This window comes from Delphinapterus leucas, chromosome 2 (genome assembly GCF_059928025.1).
Source record: "Delphinapterus leucas isolate spDelLeu-1000000601 "Yukka" chromosome 2, BTC_Dleu_Yukka2, whole genome shotgun sequence".
Lineage (NCBI taxonomy): Eukaryota > Metazoa > Chordata > Mammalia > Artiodactyla > Monodontidae > Delphinapterus > Delphinapterus leucas.
In genome coordinates, this window is record NC_143130.1 from 80,820,142 (window position 1) to 80,834,173 (window position 14,032).

General features: G+C 31.9%; 1 protein-coding gene across 13 annotated transcripts in view; it reads left to right on the plus strand.

The window, feature by feature from the left end:
• ZNF280D (zinc finger protein 280D) overlaps positions 1 to 14,032 on the plus strand; it is a 131,097-nt gene that overhangs the window by 91,287 nt on the left and 25,778 nt on the right. For all 13 annotated transcript variants that reach the window (XR_016392093.1, XR_016392094.1, XR_002645399.2 and 10 more), the window contains one exon: positions 3,094 to 3,139. Coding sequence is in view for 1 of the 13 variants with exons in the window: in XM_022579570.2 (XP_022435278.1) it covers positions 3,094 to 3,139 (46 nt within the window). In the remaining 12 variants the exon portion in view is untranslated. The remainder of the gene's footprint in view (positions 1 to 3,093; positions 3,140 to 14,032) is intronic.

Sequence of the window (14,032 nt, forward strand, 5' to 3'; positions counted from 1 at the left end):
GTAAAATGAAGGGTAATAAAAACCTGTCACCAACCTCCCTTGCAGAGATATTAAGAAAATTCAGTTTCCCCAATTGAAATGCCAGCAATAATAGTAACACATGCTTAATAGCTTTCATTTTAATTGCTGCATAAAATCAATTTATTAGAATAGCTATATGTGAAAATGATTAGCATGGTAATGTTTCTTTTGTAAGAATTTAAGGTCGACCTTTGATAACATTTTCGACAGTAAGTGGAAAAGGAAAATTCTTTTATAAAATATTTTAAAACTAGTTTGTAACCAATATGTTTTACAGTTTTTCAGACTGAGTTTAAAATTATTAAATGCTTAGAAATAAAAATCAATTAATATCTACTTTTTGTTTCTTCCAATGAGAAACAGAAATTTTTCATGTTTTCTTACAACTTTATGCATGTTCTTCTTAAAACAATTATTTTCCCATATAAATTATTAAAGCAGTGAAGTTGTATTGTACACTTGATATTATTTCATCTTTATGAATATTGTTCACAATTAAATACCTGAGAGATTTACAAAATCTTTAACCCAAAAAATGATAATTTGTGCATTTTGTCAATTTTTTGTGCAAATTTTATTAATTTAGATTTATTTAGCAAAATTAGTTGAAAGTTATTGTAAACACTACCAATATAGTACTTCTACAAAAAAGGACATGTTCTATTTTAAATTGTTTACAATTTCATGTAATAACTAAAATGGACGTAAGTAATTTTACAGTTATTATTAATATCTAGGAAGATAACATTTATAGACATAATTTTTTAAATATGCCCTCAGAGAATGGATAAAGAGGGGTGTTTGCCAACTCAGTATTTCATTGAGTAACCATGAGATTACCTTTTAGGATGGTTGACATTTCTATCCTACTAGATGTCTTCATTTTTGTCCATGAAATTTAAGTTAGTACAGTTGTTGCTTATGTTAAATGTATTAATCCTTAAGTATAGATATTAAGCCTTCATTAAGTTATGAATCACTTAACTATTAAGGGCATTTCTGATCAGGTAGTCACTCTACTTATGCAGATTAAAATTGTTTAATGTATAATATCACCAAATAATATTTAGTCGTCAGCAGTTTAAAAGAAAGATCCTTTGGCACAGGTAGTTTTTATGTTAAATTGACATATTGGGTTGGCCAAAAAGTGCCTTCGGTTTTAAAGCAAAAATAAAAGACACATTTTTTATTTTCACCAAGAACTTTATTGAACAACATACTCACCCTTTTGTTCCACTATCTAAGGCCATTTTCCAGGCAACTTCATAATTCCATCTTCCCAAAACTTTCTTTTTGAGCAAAGAACCGTTCCAGGTGCCTTTTACAGTCTTCCAGGGAATGGAAATGTTTTCAATTAAGAGAATTTTGTTAAAGACCTAAATAAATGGAAATCCGAAGGTGCAGTGTCTGGTGAATACGGTGGACGAATCAAAACTTCCCAGCCAAGCTGTAACAGTTTTTGCCTGGTCATCAAAGAAATATGCAGTCTTGAGTTATCCTGATGGAAGATTATGCGTTTTCTGTTGACGAATTCTGGACGCTTTTCGTCGAATGCTGCTTTCAGTTGGTCTAATTGGGAGCAGTACTTGTTGGAATTAATCGTTTGTTTTTCCGGAAGGAGCTCATGACAGAGGACTCCCTTCCAATCCCACCATATCAACGTCACCTTCCTTGAATGAAGACTGGCCTTTAGTGTGGTTGGTGGTGGTTTATTTCGCTTGCCCCACGATCTCTTCTGTTCCACGTTATTGTACAGTATCCACTTTTCATTGCCCATCACAATTGGTTTTAAAAACGGAACGTTTTCCTTACATTTAAGTAGCGAACTGCACGCGGAAATACGGTCAAGAAGGTTTTTTTCGCTTATGTAGAATGCAAACATCAAAGTGATGAACATGACCGAGCTGGTACAAATGATTTTCAGCGCTTGATTTGGTATTTTGAGTATGTCGGCTATTTCCCACGTGGTAAAACGTTGATTGTTCTCAATTAATGCCTTGATTTGATCGCTATCAACTTCAACTGGTCTACCCGACCGTGGAGCATCATCCAGCGAGAAATCTCCATCATGAAACTTGGCAAACCACTTTGACATGTTTAATCAGTCACAGCACCTTCTCCATACACTGCACAAATCTCTTTTTTGTGTTTCAGTTGTGTTTTTACCTTTCTTGAAATAATAAAGCATAATAAGCTGAAAATGTTGCTTTTTTTCTTCCATCTTCAATATTAAAATGGCTACACAAAAATTCATCAATTTTGATAAGTCCTTTTTTAAATGCACACTGATATGATAGCTGTCACATACAATCTAACAAAATTGTTTTGAATGAAGTTAAAGATAACTAAGTGCTAATAGAGCCATCTTAAGGAAAAAGACGAATGAACCTTTTGGCCAACCCTATATTTTAAAAGATTTTATAGATGACATATGCCTTTGTTAATGTTGTCATAAGTTATAATTCGTATTTTTAAAAATCAGAGTTTAAAAATTTATAGTTAATATTTGAGCTATGCTTATGAAGGTTTTTAAGAGAATACATTCTTCAAAATTCTAAATTATTTCTGTAATTTTACCACCTCTAAAGTAAGTTAATTGTAATATATATTGAAATGACATTACCATTTGAACTTTACAATAGATAAAATATTTTCTCACACTTTTTGAGTCCTATAGTAGTAAATACTGGTGCATATTATATATATTAAGCATATAACCTGCTTTCATTTTTTAAAGGGTAATTCTTTTTTTGAAACAGTTATACTAATGTGTTATGTCTTTTTTAAAAATTGTACTTAACATAGAGAACATTTGTTAAGTGCTCTTGTTTTTAGAGAAGAGGAAATACATATCTGTATTCATTTATTTAGAGCATATATTGAATCTACTGTTTATTCTCATGCATTTTATTTTTCCCTTAAAATATTTATAGAGATCATTTACTATTATAGTATAAATGTGCATTAATTTAAATTTACATTTAAATTATTTTAAGCATGCAAAAAACAACTGTTTCATATTTTTTATTGTAAACTTAAAATTAAATACTCAATACTTATTTTGTTTTCAAGATTAAAAAATGAAGCTCCCACTAAGGAACAAGAACCTGTGTCTGAGGTAAATTATGTTATATTTGATATCTCTTAAAGATTTACACATTTGAAAGTATTGTGCATGTGATTTTTAAAACACTTCAACTCAATGTGTGTACATCACTAACAATTATTGGTATGTTATCAGAAAGAAAAAACTTGAGATTTTTGTTTTCATTATATATAAAAATATTTAACCCTCGGTAAAATTGTAAAGTGTTTTATTTTGACAAAGGCATTATTATATTTCACTTGCCTGTTATTTAGTTCAACTAATAATTAATGGAGATAAATTTATGACTTAAAAATTATGAAATTATTAAAATATCAAACGTTTGACACATTGGAAAATTAATCTTTTTAGAAGACTCAAAAAGATATAAATAATTTTTAAAATAGAAATATTTTGAATATATATTAAATACATTTTAGCTATCTTAAACAGGCACTCTGAATATAACACTCAGGGTTATCATATAAATGTTACTTACTGGGCAGTCTAATGTATGAGTATAGAAATAATTTTGCTTATATACGTGTTTTCTTGGTGTCAGTTTTTGAAATATTGCTTAATGTTACTTGTCTCTTTCTGAGTATAATGAAGTGAGGCAGGTTCAGCATTTCTATTTTGTAGAGTGAATAAGTGAAACCTAGACAGTATCAGCCTTCTCCCAAGTGACTTTCTTTTATCCCACGGAAAGTTTTCATTTGTTTGAAATGTTTTTAACTACAAATAAATGTCTTTACTAGATATAGGATTTCTTGGTTATCTGTTTATTCTTGAGTGAGTTTTGGTGTTTGTGGTTTTTGAGGAATCGGTACATTTTATCTATAATGTTGAATTTATATGTAAACAGTTGTTTGTTGTATTCCCTTATTCTTTTAATGCCTGTGGGGTCTGCAGTGATAATCCTCTCTTTTATTTCCAATATCGATAGTTTGTGTGTTCTTTTTGTTTCTAATGTTGTCATATATTTTACTTTTAACTAGGTTATAAAGACAGAATACAGTGTTACCATTTTTACTTTAAATCGTCTTTTAGAGCAATTAAATACTTAAAAAATTTTGTATTCACCTTCATTTTTTCCATTTCTAGTGTTCATTTCTTTATGTAGCTCTTGGTTTCTTTCTAATATCACATTCCTTTTGCCTAAACAACTTCCTTTGAAATATCTCATACTGCATATCTACTGGTGATTACTTCCTCCATGCTTTTTTCCTTCAAAAAAATCATTATTTTTCATTTTTGAAAGTAATTTTTTGGTGAGTATAGAATTCTGGGTTAACTTTTCTTTCAGCATTTAAAGAAGTCATTTTATTGTCTCTTGGCATGCATATTTTCTGATGTGATGTCTTACTGTAATTTTTATCTTTGTTTCTATATATGTATGTAATGTGTCAATTTTCTTTGGCTGCCCTCAAGATTTTGTCTTTATCTTTAGTACTTATCAGTTTGAACATGATGTGTCTAAGTCTGGTTTGCTCAGTTGTTTTATATGTTTATGTATTTATTTTTGGCATTTGTCCTGATCAGTATTCTCTGACTTGTCCTGTATCTTCTACTTCTGGAGTTTCAATTTCACATATGTTATACCATTTGATATTAATCCCTGTTCTTAGATGCCCTGTTCTAGTCTCCCCATCCCCTCCTCCCCGCCTCCCACCACACTTTTTTTTCTTAGTGTTTCAGTTTGGGTAATTTTTATCTATTGACCTATATACAGATTCATTTTTCAGCTGTGTAAGGTCTACTGTTGAACCCATCAAAAACATTTTTCATTTCTGTGATTGTGGTTTGTTTGGGGTTTTTTTCCTAGCATTTGCATTGATTCTTAACAGTTTCTGATCCTTTGATAAAATTCCTATCTGATCATGCATGTTGTCCTCCTTTTTCTACCAGAGCATTTAACATATTAATCATAGTAATTTAAAATTTTCTGTCTGATAGTTCCAACAGCTGGGTTGTGTCTAAGTCTGGTTCTGCTAATTGTTTTATCTTCTAACAGTGTACTTTTGGTTTTTTTCCTTTGCTTTTTCTGTGTATGTTTGGTTGAAAGCAAGACATTATGTGTAGGACTGAGATAAATAGTATTTATATCTGAAAATGGGCATGATTTTTCTCATGTTAGGCCATTAGTGTGGGATTTGGTCTACCTAGTAGTGAGTTGACTTGGGTTGTTGTTTTTTTTTTTTTTTTTTGCGGTACGTGGGCCTCTCACTGTTGTGGCCTCTCCCGTTGCGGAGCACAGGCTCCGGACGCGCAGGCTCAGCGGCCATGGCTCACGGGCCCAGCCGCTCCGCGGCATGTGGGATCTTCCTGGACTGGGGCACGAATCCGTGTCCCCTGCATCGGCATGCGTAGTCTCAACCACTGCGCCACCAGGGAAGGCCAGGGTTTTGTTATTTTTATCACTATGGTTACCCTCCATATACTGCCAAGTTCAATTCCTGTAATATTTCCTTGCGCTTAGGGTGGAAGTTATATTACTGTAGGTTTTTTTCTCGGTATCATGTTTTAGCCTTTCCTCGTGAGACTGAGCCACAGAGGTTGTCTCTCTCTCTCTACACTCTTACCTTTCTTCCAGCATTATAGCTGTTGCTTGTTATTTGATGTTTGCTAGCCCAGTGGTGGGTGGTGGGGATTGCTGTGATGTTCTCTGTTGTTCTCAGGCTCTCAAGCTGGCTCTGTGTCTCTGGGTCTTGAGAATAGAAATGTTTTCTTCCATCACCCAGTTGGCCCATGTACCCTGGGGACAACAGGGTTTGCCTCTCTTCTTTCCAAATACATAAAAGCATGGACATGAAGAAAACTTACGAATTCATCATTTCATAACATCATCCACTGATTCTTTCCTGATGCATTCATACTTGAATAAATCATCAAACTCTTACTTTCCTTTGATTGCCCTGTTGCATCTGTGTCAAGTAAAACCAACCTTTTCTTACATAAACCAACTTTCTTAAGTTTATTTTTTGTTAAAAGAAAAAAAGCTTATGCTAAAAATTTAGCAGGCCATAAGCAGAGTTAAAGGAAGCCATATTGAATGGAAGACCACATAGAACAGTTTTGGTCTGGTACTTCTTTGAAATATATGTGGTGTGGATAGTCCCTCGAATAGACCCAGGTGTTTAAGTACACATGTGAGATGGTGGATAGCTTGAATTATTCTTCAAGATTTTGATCAGATGGCTTGTAGTGGAATCAATGTTGTACCCCAATAATATTTTCCTGTTGTCACTTTTTCATTTGTATAGTTTTACATTTCCTCTTTCAAAATTAATTCCTTTCATATGCTAGATTGTATTTGGAATTCATATTATATGGTGAGTTTCTAAAACAATCTCTGTTCTGCTACCATGTATATTCTATACACTGCAACATTTTACTGCTTTTATATCCTAACTATATATATATATATATATACACATATATATATACCATAACTCTTCCCCTCTAGTCTGGTTAGTATAGTTTCATTATAACTAAGTAGAGGAGTAAGAGAGAGAAGGTGGGTACAGATGCCTTTCTCTTTCGTTGCTTCCTTCAAGGCTATTAGGAAACACTTGATAGCATGTTCCAGGAATCTTTATATTGGGAACTAAGATTAATAAAATTATTTCCCTATCCCCAAGGTGGTCAAAATCTAGTAGGACAATTAGACATGAAAGAATTGTAATCCAATAAGATAACTACCATATTCCAAGCATATCAGGTATGGTAGGTACACACAAGAGTCCTCTCAGGGTGACTTTATGGTGTTTTTTCTCTCTCTTTTTAAAAATATTCTTTTCTCAATTCAAACATACACATAATATACAAAATAGAGATCCCCTGTAATTTCACTAATGAAATGGCAAATTAACCCTATAGCCTATTTCTGTAAGACTACTTGGGGCTATCCATAAAGAATTTCTAAGGTTTTTGTTTTTCTTTTTTGTTCTGTTTTTATTGCTTTTTGCTTTGTAACTTTTTCAGACACTTGAGAGTTTCAGACTTTGTAAAATTACATTTTATTTTTATCGAATTAAAAGTTAAAAATTTGTGTGACTAGTTTATCATAAAAGTAGTAACTCATCTCCCTCACCCTTTTCCATCCAACTCTTCAGAGGTAGCTATTTTCAACTCTTTTAGCTATTTGATGAAATATTTATCTCCATATTTCTAAATAATGTAACCATATTTTTACTTGTCTTTTTTTCAACTAGGACTTACTGTTACAGTAATTAAGAATTTGCTTCTCTAGACCACCATTCCTACTTTCCTTTATCCCCCCAACCCCAGCATCCCAGCCAGGGCCAGAATTAGAATGAGGCAAGTGAGACCTCACCTCTGGCAAAAAATTCAAGGGAGCTACAGAAAATTCAATAATCAGATAAATATTTTCTTTTAATATGTTTAAGAATAAAAATTAATGCAGAGTAATCCATGATGAACATAATTTCAAAATTGTAATTAAAGACAGCATCCAGCCTTGCACTTGTATGACCCTGAGAGTCAATGCACATGGGGGACACAAGAACAACAAGGTCTCACTTCTGCTTTTTTGATGGTCCTTGTTCAGTCATGAGGGAAGGTGACAAGTTGTTTTCATTGTTTGTAGCTTCACATGGTACTGCTAAGTAAAAGGTAAACTTTTGTTTAATTAAAAATACATGTTTATATGATCTTTTTTACAATATTATTAAGGGTACTAAGGTAAGTAATACAAATTTTATTTATTAATATATTTGACCTTTCGTAAATAAATTTGATGAAATGTGAAAATTTTCTGAAAAAGTATTTTCTTACCAGGAAACTTTATACTTTCTTCACTTAAAACAGTGATAATTTACTGTTACTCACTTGTTTATATAAAAAATATTTTTCACTACTTTTTTTTCACCCCATTGGTCTGGAAACCTGGTATGTAGTTTTCTATTGTTTGTAATTATTGATTTTTGCATTTTTCATACAAATGTTTATGGAGACCTGTTAAATATTATAAATTATATGAACTAATTCATATAAATTAATTATTATATTTAACTGAATGTATTAATTAAAAATAAATATATTTAAAATTTATACTAAAATTCTTAAAAATAAATATGGCATTTAAAAACTCAAGTGGTCCATTGTTTAGAAAAAGAAGAAATATGCCTGCATCAAGAAATTGATCAAAATTATAGGGGACAGTAACAGGTTTGGTAGAAAAAAATATTCCAGCTACTTAAAAAGAAATCTCCAACACTGACACTATTAGAATAGAATTACTATGAAATATAGAGTTAAATAAAGAATTTTCTTTGAATTGTGCAAAAAAGATAAGATAATGGCATGTTAGAAATTTCAGAAGCTAGTGAATATAAGCATGTGCAAGAAAATAGAAGATGCTATTTGAATTAAATGTTTAATTCTTCATCATGGTCACCTGTTTCTAATAAAGTAAAATGATTTTAATAGAGCAGGGGACCATCCAAGAACAAGATGCAGATTGTAGAGTATGTGTTTCACATGGTGGGCAAAGATTTTCAAAAGATGGGTCTTTTAAAAAATTGTCTAGTGGTGAGTTAATTCATTGTGACTGGCTCATTTATTCCAAAGAATCTTTGTCTTTAGTTTGTGTTTCCTGTGCATTCTTTTTAGCAAAAATTACAACAGAATCAAATATTTGCAACTCAAAAAGTGGTTTCAAAGATTGGAAAAATTTAAACAGAATTTGTGATAATGAAAAAATCATATTTCCTCATGATTTTTTTAAATGGAAGTGCTTTTTAATGTATATTTAGACTGATAGTTTAATAGATGATGCTTTACAGAATGTGATAAAATATGTGTGAGTGATTTTACATATTGTATGTTTCGTGCAAAAATAATTTATTTCTCAAAGTAGCACAAGAAATTATTGGAAGCTCAGATGCTGGAATGTTCTAAATTCAGCTGAACTAAGGACATTAAAATCATACAGCTAATCATTATAAATATTATGTGTTTCATTTGTGTAGTAAAATTCAAAGCAAATTTATAATGTTATTAGGAAATCATGTTAAATCTGAAATACTAAGAAGAATAAAAGAAGCAAAATAATTTTTCTTACTTTTTGATTATAAACCAGATATAGTACATCATGAATTAATGTTTATGATTACTAGGTATATTTACATTAAGAATGATGTCATTGCAAGAGAAGAAAGTTTAGACTTAATTGCAACAAAATGAAAAACTGGATTAATTATATCTCAATAAAGCTGTTATTTAAAAAAAAAACTAGATATGGTCTAGCTTATCACATTATCAGTAAGTTAGCAAGAGTTGATGCTTATGTAAGAAAATTGTCCTGGCCAGGATATGATAATGGAATAGATAAGGCACATATATACAAGTGTGTATAAGCCAGTATTTCTCCCCCAAAATAATTATGCCAAATTTGTGCCTTGCCCAGCTCATAATCATAATTTAATACAAAAAATGCTGCATTTGTGAATTCAAATATGATCATCTTTTTTTTAGTATTGTACAAAGGATACATATTTTAGGACTGGGGTAATACAGTGAGCAGATGGAATATTCTTGTCAATTCTGAAAACAATATTAAAATCACAGATACCTGATGGGCATCAAGATTAAATGCAATCAAGATACTTGATACTTTGCACACAAATTAGAGATGTGTATCAGATATGAAAAGATATAATATCAAATGTCAGAATACATTATATTGAGATCAAAAGCATCTTGTTACAAGAATATTACAGATTTTTACACATTATCTATATGGGATGGTATTTTGAACAAAGTGGCAAAAGTTTAATAAAGCTTTACAGTTAGAAAGCATGACCATATATAAAGCTCTGTGCTTAATAAAAATCCTATTCCTTTCCTTACCACAAATGAAAGTAATTTTGAAAGTGTGTTCAGTGAATGTAAATCTTGAGCAAGAGATGTGAATATTCTTCCTGAATTTGAAAATAAGTGAAAAAGAAATTGGAAATGCATGAATCACTAAGTGAAAGTATTGATAATTATGGGAAAAGTGCTGATCAAGTAGACATTAGGTTATAAATGACCTAACTTCATATTTGAATCAAGTATATGAAAAATTAAATGAAATGTCTTCAGATTTTGAACTTTTAAACTGGAGAAAAGTTATTTTCTATAGATTACATCTGATTTACAAAAAGCAGCTACTGACCCAGTTCTTAAATATTTTGACAATTTAAATTCTATAGAAATTTCATGTGGAATTGTTTAAAGCAACATACAATATTAATAAATTGTGATATAATGTAAGCCTTATATTTGGGTCTTCTAAAACTGATTAACAAAGTGGTGTTCAAAATTTTAAAACAATACCAGCCACAGTAGCATCCTGCAAAAGAAGTTTCAGTAAGCTGAAGTTAATTTTAAATTATTTAGAATTGTCACTTGGTCAAGAGAAATTGCCAAGCATGGCAATTTACTTATTCGAAACAAGATAAGAAAATAATTAGACTTTGAAAATGTTATTGATGTGCTTGCTTCCACTAAAGCCAGAAAAGTAAAATGATAATAAATTCTGGTTTTGGTAGGCATAAAATGTTTAAACTTCAACTACTATTGTGAGTTTAATATATCTACTTTTCAACTTTTCAATATTTTTCAACTACTTTAATGTTCTGGGGGGAAAAACTTTAAAAAATATACAGAGAGGAGAGTTGTGGGAAGATGGCACAGTAGGAAGTACCAGGAATCTGGCTCCCCACCTAGGCAGCAATTGCACAGATTGAATCTATCTGATATAACTATTTTGAAGCTCTAAAGTCTGTTGAAGGCTTGCAACTTCCAGGCGAAGAGTTGGAGAGTGAATTGCAGTTAATTTCCATCAATTTAAGCCCTTAGCACTATAGCAGCCATATGGCAGGCAGCCGTGCACATGTTCCTGGAGCAGCTTGCACACAACTTATGGGAGCCAGAGTGGGCAAAAAAGACCTTGTCCTCCAGATACTGGGAATCTGATTGCTGCTTCTTATCAAGGAGTTGCAGGCAAAGAAGTGGGCACATTATTGTTGCACCTCTCCCCCATTGTTGCAAGCCCCTTCCCCTCCAGCTGAAGTGACTTCCAAGGAATTTAAGTGGACAGCCCTTTTTCTCCCTTCATTTTTCACTTTTCCCCCTTTCAGGAGTCAGACGTTAAAGACTAGGACATTCAGAAACAACTGTGTATGTGGGTAAAATTAGAAAGAGATTGCATATGCCCAGGGAAAGGCTCAGAAAAGACATACAAAGACCTTAAGTTTACACCTCAGGGTGATTTGGGAACAGAGACAGCCTACAACAATAAAAATTAAAAATAAAAATAAAACAGGCAAATGCTGGGCAAGGGGAAGAATCTGATTCCCAGAGTTACTACATTATTAGACTCAACTGTCCAGTGTTCAACAAAAAATCACAAGGTATACAAAGAAACAGGCAAGTATGGCCCATTCAAAACAAAAAAATATCAACAGAAACTTTTCCTGAAAAAGACATAATGGCAGATATACTAGACAAAGAATTTAAAACAACTGTCTTAAGGATGCCCAGAGAACAAAAGGAATGTGTGGAGGAAGTCAAGAAAACAGTATGTGAACAAAGTGGAAATATAAATAAAGGGATAGAAAACCTAAAAGAAACCAAAAAGAAATTCTGGAGATGAAAAGTGCAATAACTGAAGATGAAAAATTCACTAGAGGGATTCAAAGACAGAGTTGAGCAGACAGAAGAAAGAATCAGCCAACTTAAAGATAGGACAATAGAAATTATTGAGTTTGAGGAACAGAAAGAAAACAGATTGAAGAAAAGTGAACAGAACCTAAGGGAGCTTTAGGACACCATTAAGTAGTCCAATATTTGCATCATGAGAGTCCCAGAAGGAAAAGAGAGAATATTTGAAGAAATAATGACTGCAGACTTCCAAAATTTGATGAAATACATGAATGTAAACATTCAGAAAGCACAACAGATTCCAAGTAAGATGAACTCAAAGAGACCCACACTAAGACACGTTATAATTAAACTTCCAAAAGGTAAGGAGAATCTTGAAAGCAGCAAAGAGAATTGAATCATCACATACAAGGGATTCTCAATAAAATTATCCACAGACTTCTCATCAGGAACTTTGGAAGCCAACAGGCAGTGGGTCGGTATATTCAAAGTGCTAAAAAGAAAACCTCAAGAATCCTCTATCCAGCAATTCTGTCACTCAGAAGTTAGAAATTAAGACATTCTCACGTAAACAAAACTGAGAGAGTTCTTGACCACTAGATCGGCCCTGCCAGAAGTGCTCAAGGGAGTCCTGCACGGTGAAATGAAAGGACAGTACATGACAACTCAAAGCTCTGTGGCAAAATAAAGATCTCAATAAAGGTAAGTGCATGGGAAATTATAAAAGCTAGTATTTTGTAACAGTGATTTGTAGCTGTACTTTTTGTTTTCTACATGAGTTAAGAGATGAATGCATTTAAAGAAAAAAGAGAATTTTTTAGTGTAAAATTTAGTATTTCTCTAACTTTGGTTTGTAACTTCTAATTTTGTTTCCTGACTAATGCATTTAGTTTATATCTAGGTATACAATGAATAAAGATGTAATTTTCTGACATCAGCAACCAAAAGGAATGGGGATGGAACTATAAAGGAACAGAGTTTTGGTATGTTATTGAAATTAGCTGGTATAAATTCAGATTAGAGGGTTATAACTTTAGGATATTACATGTAATCCTCAAAGTAACCATAAAGAAAATAGATATAGAATATACACAAGGGGAAATGAGAAAATATTTTAAACATTTCACTACAAAAAAAATCAACTAAACAGAGAAGTCAGTAATGAAGGAAATGAGAGCCAAAAAAAAGTAATAAGATACATAGAAAACAAATAGCCCAATGACAAAATAAGTCCCTCCTTATCAGTAATTAATCTAAATGTTAATGTATTAAACTTTCCAATCAAAGGACAGAGGTTGGCAGAATGGATAAAAAATACATGATCCAACTACATGCTGTATACAAGAGACTCACTTGAAATTCAAAGACACAAGCTGAAAGGGAAAGGTTGAAAAAGATAATCCGTGCAAATAGTAACCAAAAGAGAGTATGGATGGCTTTACTAATATCAGACAAAATAGACTTTCAATCAAAAAAGCTTACAAGAGAAAAAGAAGGGCATTATATATTAATAAAAAGTTTACTACAGCAAGAAGATATAACAATTATGAATATTTACACACCTACTGACAGACTGCCAATTTATATGAAGCAAGAACTCATAGAGTTGAAGGGAAAAATAGACAATTCTACAGTAATAGTTGGAGACTTCAGTACTCTACTCACAATAATTGATAGAATAATTAGATATAAGTAAGGAAGTAGAAGACTTAATAAACCTACTAGATTTGCAGACATACACAGGACACTCTACCCAGCAACAACAGAATACACATTCTTCTCAAGTACACATGGGATATTTTCCAGGATATACCATATAGTAAGCCACAAATTAAATCTCAGTGGATTTTAAAAGATAGATGTCATACAAAGTATCTTCTCTGATCACAGGATTAAATTAGAAATAAATAATAAAAGGAAAAATGAAAAATTCACCAGATTTTAGAAATTAAACAATACACTTTAAAACAACCAATGGATCAAAGAAGAAATCACAAGGGAAATTAGAAAATACTTAGATAAGAATGAAAAGAAAAATACAACATGCCAAAACTTCTAAAATGCAGTGAAAGTGATGCTAAAATGGAAATATATGGCTGTAAATCCTTATATTAAAAAATGAGAGATCTCAAAGCAGCAACCTAACTGTACAACTTAAGGAACTAGAAAAAGAAGGAGAAACTAAATCCAAAGCTGGCAGAAGGAAAGAAGTAAAATTAGCACAGGAATAAGTGAAACAGAGAATAGAAAGCAATA